This window comes from Tenrec ecaudatus, unplaced genomic scaffold (assembly GCF_050624435.1).
Source record: "Tenrec ecaudatus isolate mTenEca1 unplaced genomic scaffold, mTenEca1.hap1 Scaffold_549, whole genome shotgun sequence".
Lineage (NCBI taxonomy): Eukaryota > Metazoa > Chordata > Mammalia > Afrosoricida > Tenrecidae > Tenrec > Tenrec ecaudatus.
The window spans coordinates 510,636-529,835 of NW_027459460.1; the positions used below are offsets into that span (position 1 = coordinate 510,636).

Genomic DNA, 19,200 nt, shown 5'->3' on the forward strand with positions numbered 1-19,200 from the left:
AGATAATATAACTCATAAACCCATTAATTGGGCATTCATATCCTCCACGTATCCTAACTCCTTCAGGGTGAACTAATGAGAAGGGCAGTGCTGCCAAGGTATGGCATCTTGGTAAGGATCTACTCTCCAGAGTATTGTTAATCCCCACCAAATGATTGGATAGGAGAATGCAAATAGGGTCTATAGGACTGTATGTTTAGAGAATTTTGCCATTCCAGTGGGAATCTGAGAAGCAGGAATGGCGAATTCCATGACCATTAAGAAAGAAGAGCCACAAACAAAGTGAACTTTGTTATCTGGACTAATATCTTGGCATTGAGAAGTGGTGGTGGTGGTGGCAGCATGAGACAGCATGGTGGAATTCTTGACCCAGCAGACAAGTAAAGCTGAGTGACTCTGGGAAGAAGCCTGGCTGGTAGAGTACCGTGGTCTTTGGGAATTTATCAGCATCAAGGAAGCTATGAAACACTAACCCAACTGCTTCAGAGGACAATGAGCCAAAGGCTAAAGTCAAGAGGTAGAGAGCTTTCTACTACATGGCTAAAAAGAAATACTGGTCAATTGAACTGTATCCTTAGCATTTTTAATTCTGACTATTAGACTGTTAACTTTCCTGATAAGCCCCATAATTGTATTATTTACGAGTTTTGTGTGGGTAATAATTATTAAACCAAGCCAAGATGTAGAGTATGGTGGGATGGACAGTAGTGTAATGGTAGGATAAAGAAGATTGGAGGATGGCTATGAATCATACTTGGCCAGATGTGGAATGAGACCCTTCTCCCCTCAAGTAAAGTTGGAGGAGCCCCAAGGGAGGGGGCCCATGCCATTGCTGCAGTATGGAGTACCTGTTCTCGCTTTGGGTTCTTTGATAAACAAACCAAGGAGGGACATCAGCTCATCTGTTGAATGATAGAAACGATTAGTCTATTTACGTTTACATTAAGCAGAAATAAATATAAATAGAACAACTTCTAATTTACTCTCACACCATAGTGGATGGCCTTATGAAAGTTGTGAAAGACACCCCCACGTTGGGACGGTTTGCTTCTGAAGCTTAAATGTACATATGAATCTGCTGAGTATATTGTTAAAATGCAGATTCAAATTCTGTAGGTCTGAAGCTCCGTGGGAGATTCTACTTTTTAAAAAATTCCCAGGTGATGCTCATGACTTGAGAAAAGAGTTATCTCTTAAACACATACTTTTCTAGGTTCTCCCAAACTTGAATCAGGGCATATAAAGTTATACATATTCTTCCCATTTTATTTGTTTGCCTTCTAACTTTCCACTTGCCATTTCCATTCATACACTTGGTATTCTCAATGCTGAGCACTCTGACCCATCTAGTGGATACATTGTTTTTTCGCACGTCACTTTGAAGAGCTCTTTAAGAGAGTGTGGAGTTAAGAATAGGGAAAGGAGGCTACTTAATTAGGATCTGAAAGTTAATGGCTATCTCATATTTAGAAATTTAATGCCTTACACCATTCACAGAATTGGAAAATGCCAAAATTTTCTAATTAATCACTGTAATAGTTTCTTTTAACTACTCAGAGTTATTTTCCTTAATAGAGGCAATAAACAAATGATGTATCTTTGTGATATAATGATAACCACAACACATGTGGTATGACTCAAAATCTTGAGAATTTTCAAGTGTTTTATAATAACATTTAAAAACATTTTTATGAATAAAATATTTTGAAATATTGATAAATACTTTTGCAAAGGTCAATTTTCAGCTTTTGATTATTTAATATGATTTTTGTATTATCCTGTATAGATTCAAACACCTTTCTGAAATACTTCTATACTCTACTTCTGAATTGCATATCACATCATTAATTTTTTCATAGTTTATTTGTTTTGAGTAACACATGGCAGTGTTAGATCCAGCAATTACATTAATATATGAGGACACACTGAGTGCTCAGCAATTGATGGGAATTTAGGGGTGGTAGTGTTCAGGAGGGCAGGAACCAAACACGCTGAGTTTTTAGAAGTGTCAAAAGCAAAACTTCTAAGTATTTCTGTAGCCACCTCGGAGACCTTGGAAATTATTTTTGAAGAATATTAGTACCTGCTGTTATCAAAATGGATCTCTTGTCCTGAAAACCGGTCTTTAATGCTTAGATCTGTTGTAAGTTACTGATTACAAGGATCCACATGTGACCTCCTCCCTGGGAGAGGGACAGCAGAGAAGGGGGGGAAGGGAGACTCCGGATAGGGCAAGATATGACAAAATAACGATGTATAAATTACCAAGGGCACATGAGGGAGGGGGGAAAGGGGAGGGAGGGAAAAAAAAAAAGAGGACCTGAAGCAAGGGGCTTAAGTGGAGAGCAAATTCATTGAGAATGATTGGGGCAGGGAATGTATGGATGTGCTTTATACAATTGATGTATATATATGTATGGATTGTGATAAGAGTTGTATGAGTCCCTAATAAAATGTAAAAAAAGAAAAAAAAAGTTAGTGTTGCTTAGCTTATCCTTGTAAATTTTCAGACTGAATGATTTTAAGATTGAAACAGTGTTGAAATATGTTTAAGAAAATTAGTAGGCATTAACCAATACTATGAATTTCATTTTACTAATCAATATTAGAGTACCTTGATTAGCTTAGTATGTGTGTCTGAAAAATGACACAGATTTCTTGTGATGATGTGAGGAATACATGTGCCAGGACTTAAAAGGATTGCCAAATTTTATTTGATTTTAATGTCTTATCGGCTGTCAGAAAATTGAGTATAGAGATAGAGTATAATATTCTCAGTGTCAAAGTAGAGATAGGATTATTGAAAGATGAGAATCTTGTCAGAGGTAATATCTCTCAGAAGCTTAAAAAATCTGGGCAGGATCCTGAAATGACACACTGAAATGAAGAGTCAGCAGGCTTGAGTCTGTGTGAAAAGATGGGGCATTGGTGTCTCAGTGGTAGAATCTTCAAACCAACAGACCCAGAGTTAGCTCCCAGCCCACGCACCACAGTCCTGCCACCATCAGTCTGTCTGTGGAGGCTTACATGCTGCTATACTGCTTCTATAGAAATTGCAGATGAAGATGAACTAGGAAGAAAGACCTATAATACAACTTCTGGGGATCACAACAATACAGTCCAACATCCATCGAAAGACTGATGCCTTGACCGGGGCCTCCAAGACCTGTGAGCTGACTCATTAGCAGTTAATGATAACAAGTATTACAGGAGAGGAAAACAGACTCCCCTGGGAGATTACACCATATCAGGGACAGTCTTGTTTACCATCACGTCTCAACGTTTCACTCTACAGCACATAGGAAGGGCTTCATCATAAAATCGGACAAAATAACAATAATTATGAAATGAAATAATCAGATAAATTATGAAAAACATTAGTTCCCGTGTCTATATCAGGACTGCATTTATTTGACTAAAAATAATATAGAGATTAAAAATACATGAAACAATATTGGACATGTATTTGGAGCAAAACAGAGGAAGAAGTTATAAAATCCTCAAAAAATAAGGGGAAATTAAATTACTTGTGTTAATTAAGAGGGTTGTAGGAAAACACTTAGCATATGGTGATTGTTCACAGTAATTTTTTGGGCCACTAGAATCAGAATGAGCTATGTAATTAGACAACCTGTTCATAATTATTACTATGATTGACAGTGTTTGGAGCATCTTCATGATTATTGTAAAAGACCTAAGATTATCGTAATTAATGAAAACTTGAGTGATGGATTGATGATAACATCTGCCATGCCAATATTGCACTGTAGCTTTAAGAGGATTGAGTAAGTCTGTGGGAATTCCAGGATTTGATTGCTTATAATCCAATGCAGTGAATGTTCAACCTTAGCATTTTCTCTGAGGTGCTTCAGGTCTTGGCTATTAGGAAGTATGGCACAGGGATCTTGAAAATTACAAAGGATACACAACAGCTGCAGGATGTGGTTGCTGAAGGGACCCACCATGTGACCCACGTTCTCTTGTTTGAGAGCGTGCTGCTGTTCATTGCTGTCAAGCCAGCAGCTCCTAAAGTCGTGAGCCAGGAGTCACTTAAGTCACTGATAAAGTTGCTCAGGACATTCTTATAGAAATAGAGTTGCTTTCTCAGTTCATACGTTGATTCAGACACATTAGCAAACTGATGGCTTTGCAGTAGATGAAAAGTGATCGACAGTTAAAAGAACCCCATACTTATTTCAGATAGTTACTATACAACAGAAAAACACAAACCCATTTCTTGTCCACAAGTCAAATTTGACTCCTGGTGCTCTTATAGGACGTAGATGAACTGCCCCATCCTATGTCCAAGGCCTTAAGTGACCCTGGGTGGCAGAGGGGATAATAGGTGATAGCATGGTTCCTTGAATTCCGAAGGAGCTTATTACTGAGATCCTGGCATAGTGTAGTGTCATAAGAGAGCTTCCTGAAGTTTCTGTTCATGTACTATTTTCTCTGAAAACTTTTGTCTACAAATACAGAAGCAAACCTTGTGTTTATTGCATTGAACACATTAAAAATGATTGCTTCAAAATTTATTTTTAATGCCCAGTGTATATGTATTTGCTTATACAAGTTTGACTTCAATATAAATATTGTGTTTCTATAACCTATATATGAAAATAATGTATTTCATTTTCTCAGGTGTCTTATTTTAACTGAATTTTGAAATGTTAATTTTTATATACATTGTTATATAGAATCAGAAATTATTTTCAATAGCTATTTTTTAGTCTTACTTTATCTACAAGTATGTTTAAGTTATCTATAAAATATAAATTAGTTAGGTTCTTTTAATATCATAGCACACTTGGGATCCAAATAATTTCTAAATTTCAGAAATATGCATTTATATTATGTGTTTACTTATGGTAATTGAAAAGTTAACTAGATACCATGTCACTGTGAAGCATGAATGAAACCTAGTAGATTTTATTCTTCAATACATTTTCCTCTAGTTTGAATTCTTGATCATATTCTTCTACTTTCACCTTTGTCATGACATGAATAAATCATGAAGAATAAGAGTGGAAAGCTCAGCTGTGTGTGTGTACCTGTCTGTTTTATTTTAACCTTGTATAGTTCTGGGGTTCATGTTAGTAATGATACATGCGGCGAACTTTTGAACTGAGAAATCTTTTTAATCTTGTTCTTATGATAAGATAGATTTTCATAGAAATGAAACATAGATGGCATATTACATCTTATTTCTTTATGGTGTATTCACTTAGTGCCATCGAGTCATAGTGGGCCTATAGGACAGGGTGAAGCTGCTCCTGTGAGTTTCTGAGACTGAGTAGTCGGTACAGGAGTAGAAAGCCTCATCTTTTCTCCCAAATAGATGAATTAACTGATGTGAAATTAACAAGAGCATAAGTCCAGAAAAAAACATTTTACCCTTAAATTTCTCTCTAATCGCTACATCATTATAGTTTCTTTATGCTAATAACCTTGCATGTGTCACATGATGTTAACTGATTGTACACCTGTCCACTGTTCTTTACCTACAGGGAGTTTCTTAGAGGCAAGAAAAAGATTGTAGTTATATTTGTTTCTGTAGCCTTTTAGTACTAATACAGCCCCTCTCGTACAGTAAACAGTCAGTAAACAATTAGGTTTAGATTACATTGTTGAATAATTTAATCCAATGTTTTTATTGATCAGAAACCATGGATTAGAAAAGTACCTATATTACGTAAGAGAACATTATGGGCTTTAAAAACATTCAGTGTTTCATAGTGATTAGATTTAATTTACATTTAGAAAATATATTTTGGAATAAGGTATTATTTAAAATATCTAAGAAGGAATACATTTCATTTATTTGGTTATTTTTATACATACATGAATATATATGTATATATATATGTCTATCTACGGGCAAGTCAAGAGAATCGATAGTAGGGTTTCAGTTTACATGAGTTTATTCCAAATAAAACACTTGTAAGCATGTCTCTGTGATGAGTGGGTGACTGCAGAAACATTATTGCAGTGATATACTCTTATTACTCATTAATCATCACTTATCTGTCAAATACTATTGATTGCCAAAGGACAAACAAATATTTCCTAGAAGAAGTATAGTGAGAATGCTTCTTAGAGGCAAGGGTGGTGAGACTTGATCTCAGATACTTTGGATGTGTTGTCAGGAGAGACCATTCTCTGGAAAAGGACATGAGAAAAGATGAAAGGCATCAACAAGACAGACTGACAGCGGATTCAAGAGCAAGAGCAGTGAGAAGGTGGCGCAGGAGCGGGCCATGCTGACTTCGCTTGTATGTAAGGTCCATAGGCGTTGGAACTGATTCGATGGCAGCCACAGTCTGTCGTTGGGGTACCGTCAAAAGGGAGGTCCAACCAAGCAGCGACTTCAGAGACGATCTGCTGGGCCCATTAAATTCAGTCACAAAGGTCAACTCAGAAGGTCATGGTGGTTGTTTGGGGGAGATTCTAAAGGAATGATCCTGATTGGTTTCTCACAAAGGAAACAGGGCGATTACAGGGATGCATTATGAAGACGTTTTTAAAATACTGAAAACTGCATTCACAATGCAAGACTGTGAATTCTGGTTCTTTAATTTTGGTTCTTCCAGACAACTCTTGCTTCCTCCAACGAAATGAAATTTATTTTCTCGATCAGTCTGGATAATAAGGTTGGGGGAAATACTGATTGGATTATGATTCAGCTGTAAGTAATTGCTAATAAAGTTAATCGTGATTACCATACCAATGGGTATAAAACAAGCCATCTCAGAAACCATTGGGGAGAATCACTACTAGGAAGAAAGAAAAGCCAGGAGAGGGGTGTGTCCTTTGGACCCTAAGGTCCCTGCACATGCACTTGATCCAAGAGACCGCCGTGACACCAGAGGAGTGGCAAAGGATCCGCAGCCAGACCAGGGGCTGGATGATGAGACAGACTAGTGGGCTTCCCATACTGCAGAGCAGGGAAGGTTGAATGTTTGGGGGCAGGACGCTGGCTTATGAAGTGGGGTTCTTCTGTGCACCTAATTTAGGGAGCTTGGCTTGTTGACCCGTGGCGCTAGAGCTGAGTCACTTCTGGGAGAGGCTTAGAGTGGGTGACAGATTCTTCGGGCATTTATTGGCAGCCTAAAAGAGCTTTGTATCATTGCCAGAGCAGGTCCGGGGTCCACCAAGAGGCTGAGGGCCAGAGAGGGGCTGAGTATGGGCACTGCAGAGAGGAAACGGTCCTGAATGAACCCAGTATCCTGAGCATTTATCACATGAATTTAACTTCGTAAAGCCCCTAATAAACCTCATAATTGTGAATTTAGTTTTATGTGGCAATTTCAGTTAGCTTGAAAGTCAGCAGGAAAGCCGAGTCCTGTGGGAGAGAGAGCAATGAATGTAGAGAGTGCTGTGGGGACAGCCAGGACAGGGGTACTAGTTCTCCTGGGGTAGCAAAGTGTGCTCTATTTTATTGGGAATTTTGTTTGGAAACTTTCCCATATCCACCTTACCACCCTGATCTTGCCACTTCAGGCTTCTTTTTATTAAGGAGCCCCTTCAGAACAACAGAACTTCTGCTTTGAAGGTATAAATTGAAGAAGGATGAGTTATTTGGGTAAAGGTGAGATAGAAAGACTGCCACCAGCAGTGGATAGACTTAGGAGGTTTATTGAAAAGCAGTAGCTTCACATTTTAGTAATTTTGCTTATATGATTTTATAGTAATACTTTTTGACTTATCCTTACATCTCTATTTAATTCAGACATGAAGTATATTATTTTGTTTGATCTCCATTGGTTACCCCCAAATTGAATTAAATTTGAAAGAAACAATTGCTAACAATATTTTGTGATCACAAAGCTCCAGTCCATATTGTAAACCTTGTGTGGAGTTAAGAAATGTTGTTTGCCTCTTGTTTTCTTTTTATTCCTCACTCTTAATTCACAGTTAAGTCTCTACCCATGAATATGATAAAGTCACTCCTCTAGATTCCTAGACTTCCATGAGAAATGCTTGAAAACTTTTCTCTCATTACTCTGCCCACCCAGCCCTGTGTGCCGAAAATATCCCTTTCTCTTTCATTCTCTTAAAAAAGACAACTCAAACTATCACCCCAGGCACCTTCCTGGCCCTTCACCAGGCCAAAGAATATAAAACCACTGCTTTCTCTGTGTAGTCAAAATATATCTGGAACCCACTTTTATTTTGTATGTAGAAGAAATGGTTTTTCACTGTTTGTTTTCACCCCTTTTCCCTTCTATAACTATAGTCTTTGAAGGTAGGGCCCATGCTTTGCACCTCGATGCTCATGACCACCCACACCATCTGAAATGCAGCAGGAGTTCAATAAATATTTGTAGAACAACACATGTTCTTCTTCTCTGTTCATAACCCCATATACTTACAGTTGAGAGACACTGAGGTCTGAAAAGGCTCACCATCTTGCTCAAGACCATACAGTGAATGAGAGGTGTTTTTCTTTTAATCAGGGCTATTTTATCAAACTTTGAGCACTGTTAATGTATTTTATTTTAGGAATGCTAAAAGATCCTTTTATGGTTACATCCCTCCTTCTAGATAATTGAATCTTTTAAGCTACTCTGATGTAACCTACATCTGCTGTAGGCATTTCTTTCCTGATCTCTCCGTGCCTGTGCATACCGCACCGTGTCTTAAATTGGGTCACGTTTCACTCAGATCCTCCTAAACTTGGCTTCATGTATCTACCTTTTTTTGATAGTCGTTCAGATTTTTCTCTGCTCTTCCACTCTGACCCTACCCCTTGTCCCTCTCATGATACCCTTTACTTTCCCCCTACCCCCAAGACAGAGTCAAAACCACTGTCTGGTCTTACCCTTTATTAAAATGATTCCATCTCATAATCGATTTAAATGATACTGACCTCTTCCTATCAGTTCTCCTTATCTTCAACCTATCACTAGTGACAGATGCTGACTCGTAGTGACCCTATGAGTCAGAATCAGTAGAACTGTCCCATGGGGTTTCCAAGGCCGTAAACCTTGATGGGAGCAGAAAGCCTGTGGTTAATGGTCCAGTGGCTAATCTGCACTGCCTGGGCTCTTTGTGACGGTTGTTAGACGGGGCCTATGCGGTTTAGCTTATCACGCTTTGTTTAGCTTATCACGCTTTGACATGTTCGGGTGGAGCTCATGTTGAGATATCAAAGAATAGAATAAATGACTCAGGCATATTTAAGAATGTGATAATAATTCTAATTCTTTCCACATATAATGGTAAATGCTAACGAATGAAATGCTAATGTAAGAAATAAAAAATAGATTCTGACATTACATTGATTTTTCTATACAAACTACAATTTATTGGCAACATTTTGACCATTTCCCTTTGCTCCGGGACTCTGGCTTTCCCTGTAGTTGCCTGTTGTGCATCTCCTTTTGAGTCATGGTCCCTTTCATCAGAGGATATTATAGCTGACCTTGTAGCTTGCCCTCCAAACCAAACTTTCTCTCTGATTCCTGTTAATGACTTCATGGTTTTTAATTTGTTTTTATTATTCTTTCATTTTGTAAGCCATGTGAATATCTGAGAATTCCGTCCCCATCATTTACAAGTGGACTAAGACATCAATGTCAACTTAATTATCATTAAAGATTATCTCTGAGCTCCACCCATCTTTCATTAACACCTGTTCTAATACTCCACCAAAAGCTCTCTCAGGTACTGTGGCCACTTCCTGTCTCCTGTCTACATACCTCCAACCTCCATGAATACTGCAGTTAAGTTAATTTTACAAAGACATAACTTTTACTGTACATTATTTCTGCTACTGTCTAAAAACCAAACTCTTTAAGTTGGTATTTGAGGATTCAAACAGTGTGGAGTTTGGTGGTTTTTTTTTATTAAATACTTCTACTGGGGGCTCTTACATCTCTTATCATAATCCATTGTATCAAGCACATTTGCATATGTTGCCATCATCATTTTCAAAGCATTTTCTTTCTACTTGAGCGTTTGATATCAGCTTCTCATTTCTCCCTCCCTCCATCCCTCCTGAACACTTAATACATTATAGATTATTATTTTCATATCTTACATCATCCTCTGTCTCCCATCATCCACTTTTCTGTTGTTTGTCCCTGTGGGAGGCGGTTGTATGTCAATCCTTGTGCTAGATTGTTTTCTCTGATTATAGTTTACCATTTTGAGCTGCTTCCCCTATCCATCTGAGCAACTCATCCTTCAACATGCATTTTCCTATAAAAGAATATGTATCAAAGAGATTACGGAAACTATTTAGATATGCAGATATTAAAAAACTTAATACAGTGCTTGTATTGTAATAATAGGAATCATTGCACCTATTAACATTAAGTCCCCTTTAAACATAACTCAGGTTCTTCAATTTGGCTTGTTTTGCTGATTCTGTGACCATGGTAGACTGGCCACCCCTTTGACATTAAACTATGAAATAAAATTAGCTTTTGACTAAACACCACAGATAGATTTTTTTCCCTACAAAACACAGACATCCATCCATCTTTTCTTGTACTAAAAAGTTACTTTCAGTGTGTCAGTGTGGGCTCCGGATGCCATGCCGGGTCATAGTATAGAAGCTCATTAAGTTTGACTTTGTTTTTAGTTCCCAACCCCTGGTAAACAACAGACAATGAATCAATACTTAGTGATTCCTTTGTTCTTGTTGTTGTTCTTCCTGTTGCTGCTGAGGAGGGTCACTGAAAATTAGGATGCTGTATATAATTTTAAATTTTGTAGTGACATAGGCATAAGTCTTTGTAGAATATTAGTATGTTTTCCCCTTGAGACTCTGAGGTTTTCTGAAATTGGACTTGCCTCTGGCTAGGATCTTTCTTGCTTTCTCCTCAGTTGAGGGTACTCCTTCTTCAGGATTCTGTGAGGGTTTTCCTGCCAGGATTTTTCCCTTGCTTTTCATCTCTTTATGCACATAAGCCTTTTTTCTCAATTACACAGTATCCTTTTTTCCAACCATGTAGATGAATTGTTTTGCTAATAACCTGACTGTACTATATTTACACATGGCTTATGGACATTCTACTTACCGAAAAGAAAATGTTTGTTTTTTTATTGGTATAAAAATATTCACTGTACATATATAACATAACAAAATTGATATATGACAAAATTTCCTACAATTTGATTGTTTTTATTTTTAAGATTACCATTTTTAATATCATTTAAATATTACAAATTTTTAAAAGGGGGTTACTACTTTTAATATTGATAATAATTTTTAATATTGATAAATGTGTGTATTATGTATTGCTAAATATTAGGAACTTGAATTCAAATACAGCATCATTTTACACTCGGTTTATATACTATAGTTTTAGATTATTTGTGTGAGGAATAGGTATTACAGGAGGTGACCACTATTTGAAGATGTATCTTTTTATCTTCAGAATGGAGATAGCTCACCTTCAGCTAGTACTTCTTAAAAATGTTCACTAGTCAAGTTGAAGTAAAATGATATATTTTATAATTTCCTCCATCAATTCTAAATCAAGTAACTTTTAATGCACATTTTGAAATTACATGAATGACAGGTATGAACATTTGCTTAGAAGTAAATCAATTGTAAAATTGTTTTGAATTGGTGCATGATTTTCCATTATTATATCAATCCAGGTCATTTGTCTAAAGCCTGAGTATGTCTTTTTTAGTAGACTCAAGATGAGATATGTATGTATTATTTTATTTATTATTAACCATTTAAACTATCATATCTATTTGCATTTTATTTAATTTGCCTTGAAGTAGGACGTTTATTTGAGAAGAAATATAGCCTATTTATGCCATATTCTCATATAATTCAGTCAAGTGTAAACTTCTTATATATGGCCTCCCGGGATCTGGAGCACTCCTCTGTAATTGAGAATGTGGTTTGGTTCAATTGTTTCAGCATTGCTCTCTTTGAGAGAATACAGCTGATTTCTGTAGAACTCTTAATGTAAAAGAGGAATAAATAAGCCCAATATATAGCCACTGAACTGTACAAAGTAAACAATGATGAACAAAATATTTTTTAAAGCATGAGAAAAAGGAATGTACACTTACATGTGCTAGTTAACTATTCTTTTCATGGTATATTTATTCTCCATTTCTATTTTATTTAACTCCAGGACTAGTCTTCTCTCAGCTTGAAATTACAACTTGCTCAGAAATAACATACTGTTTATCTGCTGGCTCAAACCTGGGACGCTCCAGGACTGAGCTCAGAATGATTTGAGCAATTTAACTCTGCAGCCTTTAATCTCCATAATGATACTCTTTAGCTCCTAACTGTCTGGGGGCTAGTTAGCCCTTGTTATCCCTTGCACCTTCTTTTTGATTTCACTCCTCCCCCCTTGGAGGCAGGAGGCCAGGAGGACTAAGAGCTGCCAGCATCCTTGGTGTGCTGGAGACAAAACCCAAGCCACTTCCTTAAAGGAGGATATATTAAAATCCAAAACAACAGAAAAGTACTTTTTACTTTGTTTTATTTCTACCATAATAAATTTACTTTTAATAGAGTAGAGACTGATATCTCAATGATACACAGAAGAGAAGTCTTGTAATTTTGACTTTTTATAATTTCATGGTAAATTATTATTCTTATGCATTGTTATCTGCTTTGTGTTTGTTATTTGGAATTCTCATATGCATCACATATGTTATATCTTTCATTACTTGTGTTCTCTTCACATTCTTAAGGGGGGAGAGAGAGAGAGAGAGAGAATGTGTGTGTGTGTGTGTGTGTGTGTGTGTGTGTGTGTGCGCGCTCACTCACAGGGGGCATGGAAAGGGGAGGGTGGATGACCTGTTCACATGGTATTAGAGATTAGTGATACTAAATAGTGAGACAGTACTGTAAGCCTGAAATCTAGTTAGTATTCTTATACTGAATGCACTTACAAAGGCACTGTGAAACCTGGATTGTCGTCTTTATGTTGTAGCACACCCCACGAAGCCTGTATCCTAGCCACTTTCATTATGTGTCCACTGTCCAAATTTTGCTTTCCCCACTGTTAAACAGAGTCAATTTAAAAAAAAAAATCTCTTTAGAGCCCAGAGTAGTTCATTGATTTTGTTTCATGCCGTGCTCAAAGCAGCCGCCTACATTTTCAAGTAACTTAGGAGGCATTTTATTTACTGGGTTTCACTTGAGTCTCACCATCTAAGACTAATGAGCTTCATCAATTAAGTGACACATATTCTGTAGCAGTTGTCACACACATTCTGTCATAACCCTGAATCACCTATGATATTGACTCATCTGTATTGCAGGAAAAGCAGAGGTTCCTGACAGATGTTCTGCATGAAGTGATGCTGCTTGATGGCTTGGCCAGTTCCCATCCGGTCTCACAGGAAGTGCTACAGGCAACTGATATTGACAGGGTGTTTGACTGGATCGCATACAAAAAGGTGGGAATAAATAAGACCCAAATGCCGCTTGGCTGTTTCACAATGCAGGGAAGTCAAATTGCTTCATGCTGCGTGGATTCTATGTATTGCCTCCTCCTAGCAGATAGAAATGGACTGTGAGCTGGAAAATATGAAGTTAGTAGGCTCATGCCACTTTAAGAGTTAGGGCTTTGTTTTATAAAGTAGAAGACCAGATATGATTATTTGCCAAACCATGCATAGAAATATTGGAAGTACTAATGAATAAATGTTTGGAGACACAATATGAGATTGCTGTACAAACGGTGTTATATAAACGTCAGATATTATTAACAATAAGAAAACAGACTAGTATAGTGACAATTATTTTTCAGTGGTAGCTCTTAAATATTTGTTTATTTTGGTTGGCTAATGTAGAAGGATATAGGCAATGACCTGCTATGTATATTTTATAAACAATATGGGAACATTTTGGGAATTAAGCCTTTTATTGGAAATAAGAGTAATAAACAAAAACTAGAGATGAGACTTAAGATGATATAGTGTGGGGGTGATAGTTGAATGGTAGTTGTTCAATGGTTAAGTGCTCAGCCAGTAACCAAAAAGCCACTGGATGGATCTCACCAGCCCACTCCGAGGGAGACGGGCGTGGCTCCTTAAAGATACACAGCCTGAGGAAGAGAAGGGCAGTTCCCCTCTGTCCAAGGAGTCGGGATTGGTTCAATGGTAGTGGATAGATTTCTTTGTTTGGGACAATAATTAGACTTAGAGCTAGGATCTCTTGCATGAACTTTTTTTCTGTAGTTAGCTGGGCCAGGATAATGATGTTTCTTTGTACCTCTCTCCCCCGGTTCTGTTTTTAACACTAGCATGTGTCTCATTATTTCTTACTTATATGGCAATGAATTTTCTTTTACTGGAGCTGAAATAATTGTTAAAGTAGGTTTAATGTCTCCAGTCATCAATTTTAGGATGTTATGAATTGTACCCATTAGGATTGGTTTGTACTTTATAGATTGAATATTGTTTCTGTTTTATTAAAATTACGAATATGGTTTTCTAGAAAACATATCCCTTTTTAATAAAAATGCTTTTACTTTTGCATTCTAGTAGTGACTGTCTCATTGCCAATGAGTTTATGTTGACGTATAATATATAAAAATATGAACTGTTTTAATAGAAACCCCCATGTACAATTACCCATCAGTGCAATGATTAAAAAGTGTGTTTTGGTGTTTTATTAAAATAGGCGACATTAAGTTCTGTGTCATTAGAAGTCTTTGCGTGAAGACCTATCTGTGCACAACAGAACAGAGCACCAAAGTCGTTATGTTTGAGTCCACTGTTGCAGCCATTTTGTCAGTCCATCCTGTTAAGTGTCTTATTCATTTACAATGACCGTGTCTTTTACCTCCCATGATGTCTTCTTCTGAAGACTGGACGCTCCTGACTCAGTCTCACCAGGCGAGCTTCGAAGAAGCATTTTGGCTGTATCTTCTAAAAGACTTTTGCTTGTGATGGCATCATTCTTTCAGTATCCTTTTCCAACCCTCTAATTGTAAACGCATAAATCCTCTCTGATCTTCCTTTATTATGAACTAACTGAAGACACCATGGCATGGGTCTGCACGTCTGATTCCTCAAAGTGACGCATTTGCTCTTTCACTCTTTAAAGAAACTTATACAATAGATGTGCCCACTGCAGTATGTGACTGTCATTTGATTTCTTGGCTGCTGCCTTTATGAGCATTGAGTGTAGATCCAATTATATCTCTGATCAATGAAATCTTTCTACCGTTTATCCTGATTGGCTTAGTTGTGAGGATTCATGTTTTTTTAAATTGAGTTGTGGCTCATATTGAAGGCAGTAGTAGGTCTTCAACAGTAAGTGCTTCAAGCCCTCTTTTCTTTCAGCAAGCATATTTCTTAACTTGTATGTTGCCAGTTGTTAATGAGGCTTTTACAGATTCTGATGCCACATTATTTTCCATCTCATCCAGGCTGAGGATTATTTGTTTCACATACATGTTGAACGAGTATGGTGAGAAGGTCCAGCCCTGATGCTTACCTTTCCTGATTGCCTGCATACTGTTCCCTTGTGCTGTTTGAATGAGTTAAGTGTTCCTGAATTCCCATTATTTGCAGTGTAATACATAGTTTGTAATGGCCCACACTGTTCAACATCTTTTCATAGTTGTGATACACAAGTAAACATCTTTCTGGTATTCTTTGCTTTCAGCCAAGACTAATTAGACATCAGTAAAGATGTCCCACGTGCAGCTCCCTGACGATGTTGAATTATCTTCAGCAAAATTTTACTTGCCAGTAAGAATGGGCTCAAACACGGATATCTTTCAGTTGGTTGGGTAGGTTATGCCAGTTTCTTAAGGTACACTAGTGAGGGCTTCTACTGCTACATGAGAGTTTTAAAGTGTTTACTTTGATATTTTTCCAATTTCTGAAAACTTGTTTTTAACTTCCACCTTCAGTGAAACTTAGGCTTCTTTCAGTATCACCTGTTCTTGATACAATGCTACCTACTGAGTGATTAAATACAGACCAATCTTTGTGATATGGGTGCTTTGTGTATTCCTTCCATCTTCTTTTGATGTATATATAATTTAATATTTTGTCTGTAGAATCCTTCAATTTTAACTGGAGGCTTACTGTTTTTCTTCAGTTCGTTCAGCTTGACATCTGCTCACCCTCTTCTGCCCTTGGGGCTTTCCAACTGTAGGACTTTCCACATGTTGTTAAACTGTTTTCCGCTGTCTTCTCAAGCTGCCGTGTTTGGTTAAGATCTTTTATTATCTCTTCTTTTGAAATGCACTTGTTTGTCATGAAAGATGTCAGGTCCATTTCAATTTTACTTTTCTTAAGCCACTCACACCAATATGGAGAAATTTTTCTGGTGCTGTTTTGCTTTTAGAAGAAACATAATATATAAAAATTTCTCACACTTATTTTTTCATTTCTACCAGTTACTTTAGCTACTGTATGCTCAAAAGCAAGCTTCTGAGTCTTTTATGACATTGATTTTGCTATTCTCTATTTTCCTGTCTTTTTAATAGTCCTTTGATGTTATCCTATATTCATCTTTTCTTTGGTTCTTCGTGTTCAAGGCAGAACATCTAGAGATGATCTTTAAATTCAAGTACAATATACCAAAAAATTGAATTCTGATGCTAATGAACCTGTATTTAGTTTTCTCAGCTTCATCCTGAAATTGCCTATGAGGTTTTTGGTTTGTTTCACAGTCAGCCCCTGGTCTTGGTTTGACTGATGCTATTGCATTATTTCATTGTCATTTCACGCAGATGAGGTCATTTTCATTCTTCCATATTCTTCATGGTGAAGTCTATATGGACTGAGGCTTTTTATATTTTGAACAAGGATATTTGCAATAATGAAGTTATTGCTTTTAAACATATTTTATTATATGATTTCTAGCATTCTTTATCACTAAGGCCATATTTTCCAATTATTGATTTTTCCTTTTCATTTCCAACTTTGGAGTTTTAATCATGAATCACTATCAGTGCATCTTTATTTTATATTTGTTGAAGTTCAAGCTGAAGAGTTATGTGGTTGGTGTATGAATTTGAATAATAATTTTGCTGGCTTCATTGTCCTTGGTAGATATCATCCTATCACAGACAGCGTTATACTTCAAGATAGATCTTGAAATACTCCTTTTGATATTATCTACAAATCAATTCTCTTGAATTTGTCATACTAGAAATAATAATCCCTATGACTATCTGACAAAAATATTGGTCAATATTAGCCTGTTTTGGCTGTTACATATCTAGGATATTGGACTTTATGTGTTTCATTTCTTTTGTTTACAACTTCTAATTTTTCAGAGTTTAATTCACATATGCCATGTTCTTTTGAAGCTGTTCCTTCTCATTGTGAGTTGAGCCCCACCAGTAAATGAAGGTGCAGAAAGATGTTCTCCATCCGTGTCATTAGGTTAACTCTAACTTGAGGAGGAAACTCATTAAGATTTAAAACATAATTTTTTTAATAGAAAAAAATCCAACCTCCTTGCTTTTGGGTTGATTTTCAATTCAATTGAGCTTCCTCATAGGGTCTTCCAGGCTGTGATGCTTATGGCAGCTGACTGACACATCTTTTGTCTGAGGAACAGCTTGGGGTTTTAAACCTCCAACATTTTGATCAGCAAGCAAGCACTTTAAACAACAATATGCGGGTTGGTAGTCAACGTCTATATAGAAGTCATCTTACGGTTCCATGTTGAGCTGGGATCTGCATGGTTTGCAGTTTGTAACCACCAGGAGCTCTAGGAGGTCAAGATGGCACTCGACCCCCCTAAGCAGTTCCCATCTTGGAAACCCACAGGGGTCGCTGTGAGTCATCATCACCTCCATAACAGTGAGTTTTTGTTTTGTAATATTATGTACACATCAAAGGAGCTTAACAATAGTGTAATTCTCTTTCTTTCTTCTTGTCAGTTTTGTTATTTTTCATATATTTCCTTTATACAGATATATTTAAAAGCTAATAATATATTGTTATTATTCAATTATTTAAAATATATTTTAATAATAGGAAATATCCTATATGTCTATCTATATAGTTTCTATTTGTTATATTCTTCATGAATTTGTTTTTTATTTCTTCTGTATAGCTTCACAGCCTTGTAACTTTATGGAGTAGCTGTATGCTATCCTTTAGGGCCACTCTGAGTTAAAATTGATTTGATGGCAGTGGGTTTTTTGTTAAAGGATTTCTTTAACATTTCTTGTAGTGAGAATCTGATAATAATAAATTCTTTCAAATGCTATGTGCCTGAAGAAATATTTAATTTTTGTTTTGTTTTTGAAAAATCATGAGGAACCAATGGAGAGTTTAAAAAGGAGGACTAAGAATTACATTTGTATTTCAAGAAAAATATTTATAAAGGTGTTATAGATATTGGAATTAATAAAACAAGTATGGATATCATTAGAGTACCCAGCATTTATTTTATTTTATTGTAATGTATTATGTTGTTACATTCAATTAAATTTTACTTCTGTGCCTCTGCACTCGTCTTCCTTTGTGTCTCAGTTGCTAGTCAATTTTAACTTCTGCCAACGATCAAGCCTCTCATTACATAGATGTTATGCTAGATTATCATCTCTGTAGTTATTTACTTAATAATTAATCTAATTATTCCCACTTCTGTTTCATTGATCTTCCGGAATTGTAACGTCACCCTGATTTAAATATTTTCATAATCTTAGGATAGAAAGAGGAAGAATGAGAACTGTTCTGTGAAAACAGGTTAGTTAGCTCAGTAATCTTTCATAATAGCTTTAAAAAGAGAATAAATGATAAAAGTGCAATGAAAACAGGAAAGCACTGTCCATAAACCCGAAAGACTGGAAAGGATGGATTGAGACAGTCTCTTTGCTCTAAAAGCACAAAGAGAAATAAGAATCAATGACCCAATGGCCTGGATGATGAGAGTGAGAAAATGCTCATTAAATTTACATAAGATGCTAAGTTGGAAAGGTTTAGTGTAAGCTTAGAAGTGAGAAACAGATTTCTAAATGACAAGCAAATTTAAAGACGATCCTTTAAATGTGAACGTATTTCATCACTTATATGAAGATTACAACATTTTAGAGACCAGCTACAATGACAAAAACCAGAGCTGAACAATATTCACAAGGAACAAATTTTAAAAAATAGACATTTTAACTTGCAATGTTCTGGTGGTATAACTAAAGTTTTTAAATATTCATGTACCTATTAGATTAAACATATCTAACTTATATGTCTTCTACACAAATGGACATGAAAAGCCAGCCTGTCCTTTAG

The 19,200-nt window shown here is 36.5% G+C and overlaps 1 protein-coding gene across 5 annotated transcripts in view; it reads left to right on the plus strand.

The window, feature by feature from the left end:
* Window positions 1–19,200, plus strand: part of LOC142436721 (thyrotropin-releasing hormone-degrading ectoenzyme-like) — a 353,287-nt gene that overhangs the window by 115,783 nt on the left and 218,304 nt on the right. For 4 of the 5 annotated variants that reach the window (XM_075540204.1, XM_075540202.1, XM_075540206.1 and 1 more), the window contains exon 3: window positions 13,252–13,389. The exons of the other annotated variant lie outside the window; for it this stretch is intronic. In XM_075540204.1, the coding sequence (XP_075396319.1) occupies window positions 13,252–13,389 (138 nt within the window). The remainder of the gene's footprint in view (window positions 1–13,251; window positions 13,390–19,200) is intronic. 5 annotated transcript variants of the gene reach the window in all.